The 14287-nt window shown below is 32.8% G+C and overlaps 1 protein-coding gene across 3 annotated transcripts in view; it reads right to left on the reverse strand.

The window, feature by feature from the left end:
- Positions 1 to 14287, reverse strand: part of CCDC73 (coiled-coil domain containing 73) — a 63318-nt gene that overhangs the window by 10020 nt on the left and 39011 nt on the right. For 2 of the 3 annotated variants that reach the window (XM_034417164.3, XM_034417165.3), the window contains exons 8-12: positions 9523 to 9658; positions 9183 to 9262; positions 5155 to 5280; positions 4817 to 4876; positions 3890 to 3994 (exon numbers count right to left, since the gene is read on the reverse strand). In XM_034417164.3, coding sequence (XP_034273055.1) covers positions 3890 to 3994; positions 4817 to 4876; positions 5155 to 5280; positions 9183 to 9262; positions 9523 to 9658 — 507 coding nt within the window. The remainder of the gene's footprint in view (positions 1 to 3889; positions 3995 to 4816; positions 4877 to 5154; positions 5281 to 9182; positions 9263 to 9522; positions 9659 to 14287) is intronic. The other variant, XM_060687656.2, reaches the window with a different exon arrangement.

Genomic DNA, 14287 nt, shown 5'->3' on the forward strand with positions numbered 1-14287 from the left:
TTAAGTGTTAAGTTTTACACTGTTAATTTTTATTGATTTCATAACAAATAAAAAATATTATGAAAGACATGAGTGGTTATGAATTTACTAATAACAGTTAGAATACAGTTGAAAATCATAAAATATATAGATGTCAGTGATGGAAATTTTTGGATCTTACAGAAATACAGAAAAAATACCGGTAGTCCTTGATTTACAACAGTTCATTTAGTGACCGTTCAAAGTTATAAGGGCACTGAAAAAAAGTGACTTATGACCATTTTTCACATTTATGACTGCTGTAGCATCCCCTTGATCACATGATTTACATTCGGTTGCTTAACAACTGACTCACATTTATGATGGTTGCAGTATCCCAGAGTCATGTGATCCCCTTTAGCAACCTTCTGATGAGCAAAGCCAATGGGGAAACCAGATTCAGTTAACAACCGTGATACTAAGTTAACAACTGCAGTGATTCACTTGACAAATGTGGCCCTGCAAAAAACAGGGCAAAACTCACTTAGCAAATTTCTCACTTAACAACATACATTTTGAGCTCAATTGTGGTTGTAAGTTGAGGACTACCTGTATAGTATCCTAAACGTAAAGAAAAAGATTTCCCCTGTCCAGTCATTTCCATCTCTAGGAAGCGGTGTTCAACTTCATTTCTTAGCCGAGGGAGCCAGAGTTGTCTGAAAACATTTAAAACATTTAAAACCTAGAACATATAACCTTAATAAAGCAAATTCAGATTTGATTTGTTTAATAAAATAATATTAATAAAAATATATTCTGCTTTTATTGTGGTGTTTATGTTCATATACAAAGATTGAGAATGTGCTACATTCCATATTTCATAGGTCTGTACTTTATATTTTTCAGTGCATTAAAACTTATGCAGTGAAACTGAATAATGATAAATATTCTTATACCCCTTTATAGCTATTTTTATGAACTATTTTGGGTTAGCTAAACTGTATGCCCTTTCCTGTTAATTTATGAAAATTATTGTTGTGATAGCACATGATCACTGATCTGTATGGCACTTTCTGCATGTTATAAGAAAAGGTCTAAGCAACATAAAACACATCAAAATTCATTAAAGTGGTATTGATTACTTTTTGGATAATTAATTTTATTGCAGACCCTTGGAAGAGATAATGAGATGCAAAGGGAGAATGCAAAAGAAAATGAACAAAAGTTAGCTAGTCTTCTGAATGAATATAAGAAAGTACAAGCAACTTGGAAAAATGAGGTTGGTTTATTAATCAAATGCTGTATTAACAGAGTTACCAAGTACTAAGCAAAATGTTCCAAATAATCTCAGAAGATGACAAAAGTAAGAATAGGACAAAAAAGTATTTGCCTTTAAAAACTTTATCCAGTTGCTATACTAAAGACTTTTGAATAACACTGAGAGTTTTTCTTATTTATTTATTCAGTCAATGACAGAGCAACATAAAAAGAGAAATAAAGGACAATTACAATCAGAATTGACAGAGAGTAATGAGTGCAACTATACAATAAAATAAATCAGGTTTCTCTTCAGATCATGTAAATCTTTCGCCTTTTACTTTGAGAGTGTGAATTTTTGAATATCTCATTATTGGGGGGGGGGTTCAAAGTTATATTTAAATGAAACTTTATTTTATTGGAGGAGAAGAAAGCATGAGTGATGTTCTAGAATCTAGATAATATCATAATTTTGCATACTCTTAACAGAAAAAATATTTCTAACTATCACTAAATTTGAGTAAGTTTTTAATACGGTAGACATAAAGATAAACACAGTAACTGCCAATAAAGTTATTTAGACTATTTCTGATACAAAATAAGGCATATCAACAAGAGTAGCAGAGTACAGTAAACAATAGTATATTCTACAACACTACTTAATCTATTCCCCACATTTATTTAATACACTTCATCTATAGTAACCATCCAGTAACATTTCCTGTGTGATTAGTTGAGTTGTGCAACATTTACAAATTGTTTGGAAGAAGTGCTTTGGTCTTGTTCCTTAAGCAGATAGTGTTTTTCCAGACTTTTGTAGAAGGCTGGAAAAGGTTTACCTGCTTTAAGGAGTCAACTCATTAAAGATAATACAAATGTTAAAGCAGAAACATTTTTTCCAGGCTGGTGAAAAGGAATTGCTTTAATTAATAGCAGAGATGTAATGCTTGTGCTGAATTATTTTTTTAGCATGCACAATCCTAATTATAATTTCACAATTATTTTCTGAAAAATTTTCCTCAGATACAAAAATATTAAAAATATTGTGCAGATTGCTATCAAATCCACATTAATGTTTTAAAAACAAAAAATGGTTAGTAGTGTTATATGTGCCATGAATTTAGAATGCTCTTGGCTTAAATATAATGGATGTTTGATTTTGGACAAAAATAATTTAAAATTAGATTTAAAATCTAATTATTTTAAGGATTGTGAAAAACAACACAACTGCTATTTCACTGAGTTATTTTTGTTTTGTCTATTCTCATTTAATTATCCATTTAAATTAGTCCAATGAAGTAGAAAAAATACCTAAAAGTAATAATATTTATTTGTTTATTTGTTCAATTACTTAACATAATATAGCAACAAAAATGTATTCGGAACTAGAATTTTAAATTGATGCTCTTTTAAACTCATTGTAAGTTTGAATGGTCATTGAACAAGGGGTCAGTAAGGAAGGACTACCTGAATAGGGTTTGGGGTTTTTTTGCAATTCACTACTTCTATCCCATTAGAAATATATAATATTAATAATTTTGTCTATTGAAGAAACATATCAGAATATTTATAAATGTGAACTATAAATGTCTACTATACATAATGAGAGTTTTATTGGGGGGATGACATAATATCACATAAACTATATAAGCATTGACATGAACTAAATAAATGTTCCACATAAAACATATTTTTAAACCTGAATTTCAGGAAGGGTTATTTCAATGAATGCTTCCAGATTGTGGCATAAAATGAAAATATAATCTACATTACAGGTAGTCCCCGATTTACAACCACAATTGAGTCCCAAATTTTTGTTGCTAAGTGAAACATTTGTTAAGTGAATTTTGCCCCATTTTACGACCTTTCTTGCCACAGTTGTTAAGTGACTCACTGTAGTTGTTAAGTTAGCAACATGGTTGTTAAGTGAATGTGGTTTCCCCATTGACTTTGCTCATCAGAAGGTTGAAAAAAAGTGATCACATGACCCCAGGATATTGCAATCCCCATAAATGACTCAGTTGCCAAGTGTCTGAATTTTGATGACATGTCCAGGGGGATGCTGCAACTGTCATAAATATGAAAAATGGTAATAAGTTATTTTTTTCAGTGATGTTGTAACTAGGAATGGACACTTTTAAATTGAGGATTACCTGTAGTAGGGGAAATCTTTGAACAGTTTTGGAGAATACATGGTAGGCGTCAGAGGGAGAGTAAATTGGCTCCCTCCTCTTTCTGTTGACAGAAGCCATTCCATCAATGCAGAAGGAACTCATTGTATAGCAACTTAGAACGAAGGAGAAATTTCCTGACAGTTAGAACTATTAATCAGTGGAACAATTTGCCTCCAGAAGTTGTGAATGCTCAAAGACTAGAAGTTTTTAAGAAGAAATTGAATAACCATTTGTCTGAAGTGGTGTAGGGTTTCCTGCCTGAGCAAGGGGTTGGACTAGAAGACTTCCAAGTTCCCTTCCAACTCTGTTATTCTATTCTATTCTTCTATTCGATTCGATTCGATTCGATTCGATTCGATTCAATTCAATTCAATTCTATTCTATTCTATCTGATGTAACTTTTGCAAAGCATTCTATAATTCTCATTTTATACTTCATTTTAATTATTTAGAATGAATTGGGGGTCATTGGTATATATTCATATAGAGTCAACATTTTACCTGATATTCTTCTTTTAGTTTATTCAACTCCACCTCAATTCTGTTACTTCTTTTGGTCTGTCTGCAGAGCAGTTGCTGCATATGTTGTAGAGAAGCCATAATCTCCTTGTTTAATAAAAAAAGAAAAGAAAAAGTGCAATACTTCAGGTTAAAGGATTACTCTGTGAAGTTCCCTATGATGGAATCATTAAATGCATATGTGAGGATATGTGTGCATGCATGTATATATATAAAGTTGACAACTTACATTTTAGTATATATATTTTAAGCATGCATGCATTTTATTTGTGCCAATTGTTAAATAGGAGTTTATAATCTAGTCTTTCATAAGAAAATGTTGCTTATCTGTAACTGGTTCTTCAAGTGGCTATCTGTACATTCACCTGTACTGATACTGTGCCTGCATAAAGCTATTGCCTGGAGCCTTGCCTAGCTTCCACTATCCTCAATCTTCTAAAATTCTAAAATTAATGTGCAATTAATACAGAAAGAGTAGACTACATGATTATATACTAATAACCTACAATTATAGATAAGTATTCTTCTTCATCATAGTCTCTGTGCATCACACAGATAAATAGCAAATTTATTTAAAAGATTAAGGAAGTGTTTTTATTAAGTCAACACAGAGAAAAATTCATTCAAAAGATGCACTGTCTGGGCTTGAATATTTCTGATATAATACCTGAGAAAATGTGTGACCAAACTGTGTGGATGCAGAAAAACAGTAAAGGGAATAGCATACAGCAGTGATTAATTCATGTGTACACAAAAATGTCACACATACATACGTATCTATATACAAGCACACATGCACATTTGTTTTTAGACCTTTCCTGTTCTGCTGTAAAGAGAGGAAATAATTCAACTCCTGTGACAATTAATTTCACAATATGGGCCCCACCATTGAGAAAGCAGAAATATAACCTGTTTCTCTTCTTTGAGTCTTGCAATTTCTTCCGTGATTTTTCCATTTAAATCTACTTCCTATAAATAAAATAAGCACATTGATATCAATTCATTCCACTGGTCCCTTTAGTTGGTTAATGTTTACTACTGTACTCAATAGTATGCTTACTTTAATATACAAGAAATGTAACATGAACTTAAAATCTTACACCGTGTAGGAGGTATTAAGCAAAATTATTTAACATTCAAGTCATAAGTACATTAATTACAGCTGCCTAAAATATAAAATTTAAAGTCACCTTTTTAAAATAAGCACAACCTCTTTTTCTAAATTATCAAGAAATATTAGAAAATACCACTGAATTTTTTTGCTGTAGTATTTGTAGCTCCAGTTCCTTTGCTTTTACATTGAGATCTTCTTCCACTTTATATTGACAGGTAACCTTGGATTTTATCACATCTGATGTAACTTTCCTTAGTTCCTTAATAAATAAATATTAATTAAAAATTCATGTATGCAACCTGGATGAAAAGTTATACTTAAATTAATGCTTTTCTAAAATGACCAGAAGCAAGTTAGATCAACTCACTTACAGCAGTGATAGATGCATCATTGGAAAACTTGAAAGATCAGGTTAGGAACAAATCATCATGGAGAAAATCTATTGAAATGATCTACTGCATAGGATCATGAAAATTTGATACCTACTTCATCAGTCAAACAGAAAGACCAAGCACATTATTGGCATTAATAGAAGTTTGGAGAACTAGTTTGATCTACAGATTAACTGAACTGGGAATGATCCAGCTTTAGGCACATAAGCCAGCTAGCTGACTTTTGGCCAGTCACTCTCTCAGTCCTAAGAAGAAGGCAAGGGTAAACCACTTTCAAAAATGTTGCCAAGAAAACAAAATACACTTGTAACTGAGAGCCAATTTTGATACAGTGGTTAAAGACATGAAACCAGGACCTGGAAAACCTCTTTTGGCAGAAGCAGCCAGGTGACTTCGAATGGCATTCAGTCATTCTCTCTCAACAGTGGCCCACTAGTTTTGAAAAACCTTGTGAAGAAAACTGAAGGGACTTGTCCAGGCAGTTGCCAGGAGTCAAGACTAACTCAAAGCCAATAATAATAATAATAATAAATTTGGAAGGACTTGATAGGTAGATAAAATGCCAAATCCAGTCTAAACATCTGGCAATTGTGCAATGAACTATCATCATCATCATCATCATCATTATCATCATCATAGAAACAATGACATCATTTCAGAAGTGATATTTATGATTAAATATATGCTTTCTACATTCACCCATATGCTATCTACATTGTTCTTTTTTTGTTTGAACACTACTAGAAATACTACTGGAGAATGCTAAACAGTTTCCTCTGTACTGTATAGTATTGCCATATTACTAAAAGATCTGCCAGGTCTTCCTGATCTAAATGGAGCAAATCAATCAAAGAAGAAACATCATCAACTATCTAATGATTTAGCTCTCTTTGATACTTTTAACAATGAAAAATTGGATATAATTTATATTATTAATATAAATAATTGTTGATCTCATAAGGATTAAACATGCCTAGTCCAATTTACCTGAATTATGTCTAAAGATTTAAAATATAAAAATGCATTAAAATATGGTATTGTTTGCAGTTCCTTTTACCTTATTCCTTCCATTTTCTACCTAGGTTATTCACAGCAGCTAATGCAGCAAATAAACAGTACATGCTTTGAGCTTATTAAATTACAAAGTATAGATCTCAGAGTCATAAATATTCCATCTTTCTATACCTCTTCCTTTTTTTTATGGGGTAGCCTGTTTAATATCTCTCTCTCCTTGAGTGTTCTGACGTTTACTTAGACAAATAGCAAAGGTTATGAATGCTATTTGTAGATAATATCAGGAATTCTTCATAATGGCATAGCATTGAATCAAGTATTCAAATGGTGGTAGCTTTATCTAGGAGGAACTAAGTTTGGTCTGTTTAACTTTTCTTCATAAAAATGGAATTCCCCTTATCACAGTCCAACAGTTTAACTGTTCTGGACAAAATCATAAAACAGTGGAAAAATAGAAATAAATATTCCAGTTGCTGAACTTCATGAATATAAGGTTATATAAATACAGCTACTTTTTAAGGAAAATTATTTCAGTCATAGTCCGACAGAAGATGATGTTACAAAGAGAAACTATTACTAACCTATAGTTCTCTTCAAATGCTGATGCTGAAGTGCATGCAATGAAGCCATAATATTTTTTTTTAAATGCTATTGGACAGTAGAATCAAAATAGCAAGCATGATATTCCTTCTGTTTGCTCTTGCCTAACAAGCATTGCCAAAATGCTGGACTTCCTGACACGACATTTCCTTTTTTAGAAGACACTATAAGGTTTTGTGGTGGCTTATCATCCTTTGCTCTAACTGAGTAGTGCTTTATATGGCATCTTCTACTCCCAGAAGGTGATAGGCCTCTCCCCATTAACTAACAAGCAGAAAGAGAGAGGTGAATGCTAAATCAAATATCTTTGGAAAGGAAATTATTTGCCAAGAAAACTGCAGGGAGTTGTTCAGGCAGTCTCCAAAAATTGAACAGAGGGTATATGTGTATGTGTATAGCAGTGTACAAACAGGTATTAAATATCTTATTTATATACAGCTGAGATATGATGGCATAGTGGTTAGAATGCAGTATTGGAGGCTAATTCTGCTGCCATCTGCCAGCAGTTCAGCAGTTAGAGTCTCACAGGTTCAAGGATGACTCAGCCTTCCATCCTTCCAAGGTCAGTAAAATGAGGACCCAGATTGTTGGGGACAATATGCTGATTCTGTAAACCACTTAGAGAGGGCTGTAAAGCACTGTGAAGTGGTATATAAGTCTAAATGCTAATGCTAGTGCTATAACTTGTTCTATGTTCTTTCGGTAACACAGGCCATGTGCAGCAGCATTGGTGATGGGAGGCCATATCCACCATCTTTTGACCTTTCCATTGTGGTTTATTTTTATTTTTTTATTTTATTTCCAATTTATATACCACCCTTCTCCCTGAGGACTCAGGGCGGTGTACAGCCAGAATTAAAAACATGAAATACAAATATTAAAAAACAATTAAAATATATATAAATTTGGCCCAAAAATTAAAAAATCACCAACCAATTAAAACATTTAAAAATTTCTTCTTAAGCCAGCCCGGCTTGCTGGAAAAAGTGGGTTTTAAGGGCACGGCGGAAGGCACTGAGGTCTTGGATTCTCCTTATCTCTGGGGGCAACTGATTCCAGAGGGTAGGTGCCCCGACAGAGAAGGCCCTCCCCCTGGGGGTCACCAGCCTACATTGTTTGGCTGATGGCACCCTGAGGAGGCCCTCTCTGTGGGAGCGCACGGGTCGATGGGAGGTCGTCAGTAGCAGCAGGCGGTCTCGAAGATAGCTAGGCCCGATGCCATGGAGCGCTTTAAAGGTGATAACCAACACCTTGAAGCGCACCCGGAAGACCACTGGGAGCCAGTGCAGCTCACGCAGGAGCGGTGTTACATGGGAGTGCCATGCTGCTCCCGTCACTACCCGCGCTGCTGCATTCTGGACCAGTTGGAGTCTCCGGGTGCTCTTCAAGGGGAGCCCCATGTAGAGAGCGTTGCAGTAGTCAAGGCAAGAGGTGACGAGGGCGTGAGTGACTGTGCACAGGGTTGCACAGCAAGACCCAAGACAAAAATTAAATCTGACCACATCTAGGTTGCATTTGATTGTAATGAAAATTAAGTAGAATTAATATGTTCCCTACACATAATGTTTCACCATTCCCCTCTTTAAAAAATTTAAAGTTTTTAATTGATAACTTTTAAATGTTTCATCCAAGAATTTCTGAAGCTACATGAAGTTCTGAGGCCATAAATTATATATACCACTGTTATAAAATAACAATCCTATTTTTTATCAAATTAAATGTTACCATATTTTCAAGAGTCACCATGGCATACATCATAAAATATATTCTATTATATAGCAAAATATTGAAAGTACAATAATCAGCAATAACAATAATTAAAAAAAAACAATGTCTCATCAAATCCTATGCTCCAGTAAAAGCATTCACATTATATTCTATTCTAAGCCTTAAGACAAAAAAAAAAGTGAGACTAGCTATTTCATCCTAGGCACAAAGCAAAAGAAGATTATTTATAGCATAGATACAGAAAAACAGTAGGAACTGTCTTCTTAGGGATTACTGTTTATAACAAATGAGTGGGCAGACAAATCTTGATAACCTGCAATAAATTATTGGCGCTGATTACTTTAACAGGGTTCCCAATCGTTCAGATTATATGTGTTTGGATGCCTTAAACTCACCTGGGATAAAACAAAATGCACTTCATACCTACCTTTTTTAGGTTATTTATCTCAGACTCTTGTGTTGTATTAATTGCTGACAAGTTCTTATTGAACTGAATTGCTTCCACAACTTACATAAGGGATATGAAATAAAAAAAATAATATTAAAATATAATCTTCATTGTGTTACCTCACATATTCTACAAAGTAGAATATTTTACATTTATATTTATATATATGTGTGTAAAATATATACGTTTTAGAAAATGTGTTTGTGAACTTTTTTTCTGACAAAGTAAATCTCTTTTGAAAAGTTAGAAGCAGTCTCCTTTGTTATCATTACTAAGTTGTATTTTATTAAATTGTATCCAGAATGTATTAAATATTTACCATTTTTCTCTAATTTCCCATGAGCACTTTTTATTATTTCAAATTGATTCATTATAACTGCATGGCATTTTTCAAATTCATTCAGTCTTTTCTGATAATCTTCCTTTGATGAATTGTATAATTGCATCTTGTGCTCCTGCAAAAACAAGGAAAATTCTTTGAAATGTTGTATGATGTAATGTCCATAAAACAATAATTCTAAATCCAATTATTCTAATGTTAGCCTCATTTAAACATAGACTTTGTTTCAAACAAACAAGCTTTTGTCTGTAATAATCCAGAGTCAGACTATATATAAATTAATAATAATAAAAATATATATGGAGCACCACTTGAATACGATTGGCATTGACAAAATCACTATCCATCAATTGTAAAAGGCAATGTTACCTGGAACAGCTTACATTCTGCAATGATACTTTTACTACCATCAAATAACAACATCTACCTATCCGAGTCCTTGTAAATAAAAATGCCAATTCTAAACATCTGATTGTGTGTCCAACCATATTAATAACAATGTGCTGATACCCTCCTGCATCATCTTTTGATTTTTTTTCCAAAGTCTCTGTAAAAACAATGTAGAACAATATCTCCTCTACTTTCATTGCACACCTTTGATCAAAAGGGATACAATTTTTCATGACAATAAAAGTCACAAAGAGATGCATGAACACACTCCACGTTCTTCTCTCCTGGACATAATAATCAATCAGGGCAATAAGCAGATTCAAACATAAATTTGAAACCATAGAAATAGATTTACTAAATCATTCCAGTGTACTGTACTAATATTATTTAGATGTTTTGAGCAGCCATCAGAAGTAGAAGCAGTAACAGTCTGTTATTTAACATTTAAAATTACCTTCAGAGTTCTATTAATGCACCCATAAATCTAAAACATACTGTCATTCAATTTTCTTGATGTCATTTACGTTTTTATTCTGATCTTTTTAAATGTTAGTTAAGACTGGTGATCTGTACTGATAACAAAGATATATTTTATATTCTGGCATTATGTCTTCAATTTTTATATTTAAGATATTCCATACAAATAATTTATGGTCTGTCCACAAATTGCATTTAGAGGTATTCTAACTGATTGGATTACACTTGTCCCTCTTTTATTTCCCATTATGTACCTAATTTGATTTTGATATTGTGATATTCATATATAATATATATTATGTTACTTAAAGCTTAAAGGTGCTAGAAATAAAACAAACCTATATTCTGCGTCACTGTGTTTACTTAATCCAAAAATTCGTGACCATATTTCTGTTTCCATATTCCCTACATAGTTACACTGATTCCCAAACTTTCTGCACCTATAAATTTATTAATCGCTTCACTCAATTGATGTAGAGACACAAAGCAAGGGAACTCTGCACTTTCCCTTTCAAAAGATTCCCTTTTGTATATCTCTATTGCCTTGACTGATATTCTAAACACTTTAACTTCCTTCCTTTCTCAATTCAGTTCTTGTTCTCTTCTGATTCCAATCTCAGCATTCCAGGCAGTAGTGGGTTTCAAATCCTGTCGCTACCGGTTCGCTCACGGGCACGTGCACGCTCACAACACTTCTGCACATGTGCAGAGACATCCAGGGGGGTGCATGGAGCCCCCCGCCGCTGCCGTTGCTACCGGTTTGCCTGATCCAGGGTGAACCGGTAGCAACCCACCACTGATTCCAGTGACTTGGAATTATTACCTGACTTACCTGACTTCCTTTCTCTTTCTATAATGAAGGAAAAGCATGCTATACAGACTTTTAGTTGTAGATAGCCTTAGGTAACTTGGGCTTTCCTCATTTTTAAAATACATTATTTTAAAATATACAAAGCTAACCACTTTCCAACATTCTATATTCCAATCACTGGCTAGTAGTACTGTGTCCCTTCTAAATATACATTTGACATATTATGTCATTTGCCATGAAATTCCTCATTGTCTGCTATTAGAATCCTACATTCTTGATTTATCATCATAAAAAGAGTTGCTGAATACACACAGATTATACATTCTGCTTCCTAAGAATACTTCGCTGGTCACATGTTATTTCTGGAATTAGGTTGTATTAGTATACTGGGGTTAATTATCCAATAAAGATATGGTCAAAACAACCTCCAAAATATTTCCTTGCATATATTGTTCTATTATTTCCTTGGTTGTCAGCTACTCCTGCTTATCTTTTACTCTTGTGCTTAAAATAGCAGTTCCTGCCCTAGGCACAATAAAATGAGGATTAAGCATGGCTGGAATGTTGCATCCACTTGTATGTGCTCTAGAATATTCTCTGCAAGTGAAAAATAATACAACTTAAATTTGTATAATTGTATTTAGTTCACTTTGGATTTTTAAATGCATTACTCTGTGAAACAAACTTGGTTCTTATTAAATATGAAATCTGTAGAACTAGATTTATATATTTATCTCTTTACATTTAAATTTATACTTAATTAAATTTACATGTAATTATTAATTTATACAACCAGACCACTCCTGCAGTAAGATCAATTGCAATCTGTTTTACAACTAAGAAATTCTCTGCTTGATTTTACTTCTGATTAAAACTGGATGAAATGTTCATAGTAGCCATTTATGAAATTTTTTCCTGCCATAGTTGAGAAGAATAAATTCAGGGTTTTTTTTATGGACATTAATATTTTTTTGGAATTTCAACAAAAGTGAACTAATCTCTCTATACTTTAATAGGCATTTACAATGAAAAAATTATATATACCATAGTTAGAAAAGCTGGGGGGGGGATCCAGAAATATAACATTTAATATAAAATTTCTCTGTTTACAGAAAATCTTCACAGATGACATGACTTATTTTGCTCTCTATATCAGTTTTAGAATTTCTTTTTTGTTGTTACTTTTTTTCTTTTCCTTTTCTTCCTTTTTTTAAAATACACATAATAAATATACCCCCAGGGAAAAACAAGCAAACAAAACAACCTGGAAAAATATTTCAGGGCCTAAGCATGATACATGAAAACATTTATGGCTGTAGTTTTTGACTCAATTGCACCAAAATCAACTAGTTTATTAATATGATGTAAAGACTGGGAAGCCATTATTTTTTTTAAAAAAATACCTTATGCTATACATTGGTGAAAATACATGCTAAGAACACATTTATGTCCTATTTCCTGCTAATAGGAAAGAAAATTAGCAAAACAAAGTGGAATATATTAATGTAACACCCTTCATGTAAAGCTCTGTTGTCTGTTACAACTGAGTACAAACATTCACACTTGACCATTGAAATAGATTAAGGAACCCTTTCTTTTATGTGCAGAAGTAGTAATAAATAGGATCCAGACAAAAATAGGGACAGTGTTCACTGGAAAAATGAAAGAAACAGGATGAGACATGGATCTCAATCTATGATCCTTTTCCTTTGTTATCTCTTGATGCAGTTTTATTCTTATCAGAAAAGCAAAAACCAGACTTAGTAAGGGAATTGTTACCATACTCCAAAGGCCAGCTTTATGCTTTATTGAACATCTGGTTGTGTCAGAATGGTGTCCTGCCAACAGGTTTGCTTTCCATAGTTATTCAAATAGCATGGTAAAAATTCTCTTCATCATTAAAGTATGATTTCAAACCATCACTAGCCAAAGCACTTGTATGATTCTGAATGTATTTTGTAAATATCAGATTTTATCATCTTTACTCTAACATATTAAGAAATTATCAAAGAAGTTCCAAATCTACTTTATATCTGATACATTAAAAGTAAAAGTGAAATAAAGTGTCATTTGTAAAATTAAGAATTAAAATGTATAACAGGCATATCTTTGTGTGTATGAGTGTGGGTAGTAGAACACAACTTAAATAAATAATCTAACTTAAAAGTGAAATAGGATAAACACATTTTACATTGCCTTTGATCTTTAACTTGTAGCCTTATCTCTCAGGTCAAAGGACATATTATTCAATTTCACCATATTTTGTGTAAAACCACTGTAGCGTTGAAGATGACTTTCTGTACAAATGTCATGGTACTTAAGGCTAAACTGGACTCTAGTTTTGAGCTTCTTAATTAAAATAACAGTTTATAATGGTCTGACAATATTATCTTTGTTCTTTCCAGTTGAGCAGCAGCAGAATTTTCACAGCTTTTAGTCAATCAAGCTTAGCAGTGTTTGAAAAGCTCTCTTTAAATTCAAACATGATTCAGAGTGGACTGTTCAGGACTCTTATTTTTCTGCATAACAGTGGAAGAAGAAGAACACTACAGTATTTTATATTCCCTTTTTTAAAATCAAAATTCAAATAAAATGCAGGTCTCGTATGCATATTTTAATTATAAATACTGCCTTCCAAATAGAAAATAAGATTCATCAAGACACATGTCACTTTAATTCATGTAGCTCTTGCTAATAAAAGAAGATTATTTTATAAAGAAAGGTGGCAAATGAGAATGCACAAATGAGAATTTCACAAGAACAAAAAAAAATCAAATACTGCTTGGATAAATAATTTTAAGAAATATTGCGGTAGCATTCAATAAAAAGCTGCTTGAGTTGCCTACCAACCAATGTCAGCGATATACGTATAATCTAAATGTTGCCAGAGTTCTTAATTAGAATTACTTCACATAAAATGCAAAATGTTTGGCATACAGTTCAGCTTTTTCTTTCATGACCAGAGGAAGAATTATGCTTCCAAAATAGCACCTATCCATAAGCATAATGATCTCATAGGAATAGAATTTTCATTCATTGAACAAGAGATTAATATTCTGTTTTTTC

Source organism: Pantherophis guttatus, chromosome 1, assembly GCF_059756535.1.
Source record: "Pantherophis guttatus breed Tessera chromosome 1, ASM5975653v1, whole genome shotgun sequence".
Taxonomy (NCBI): domain Eukaryota; kingdom Metazoa; phylum Chordata; class Lepidosauria; order Squamata; family Colubridae; genus Pantherophis; species Pantherophis guttatus.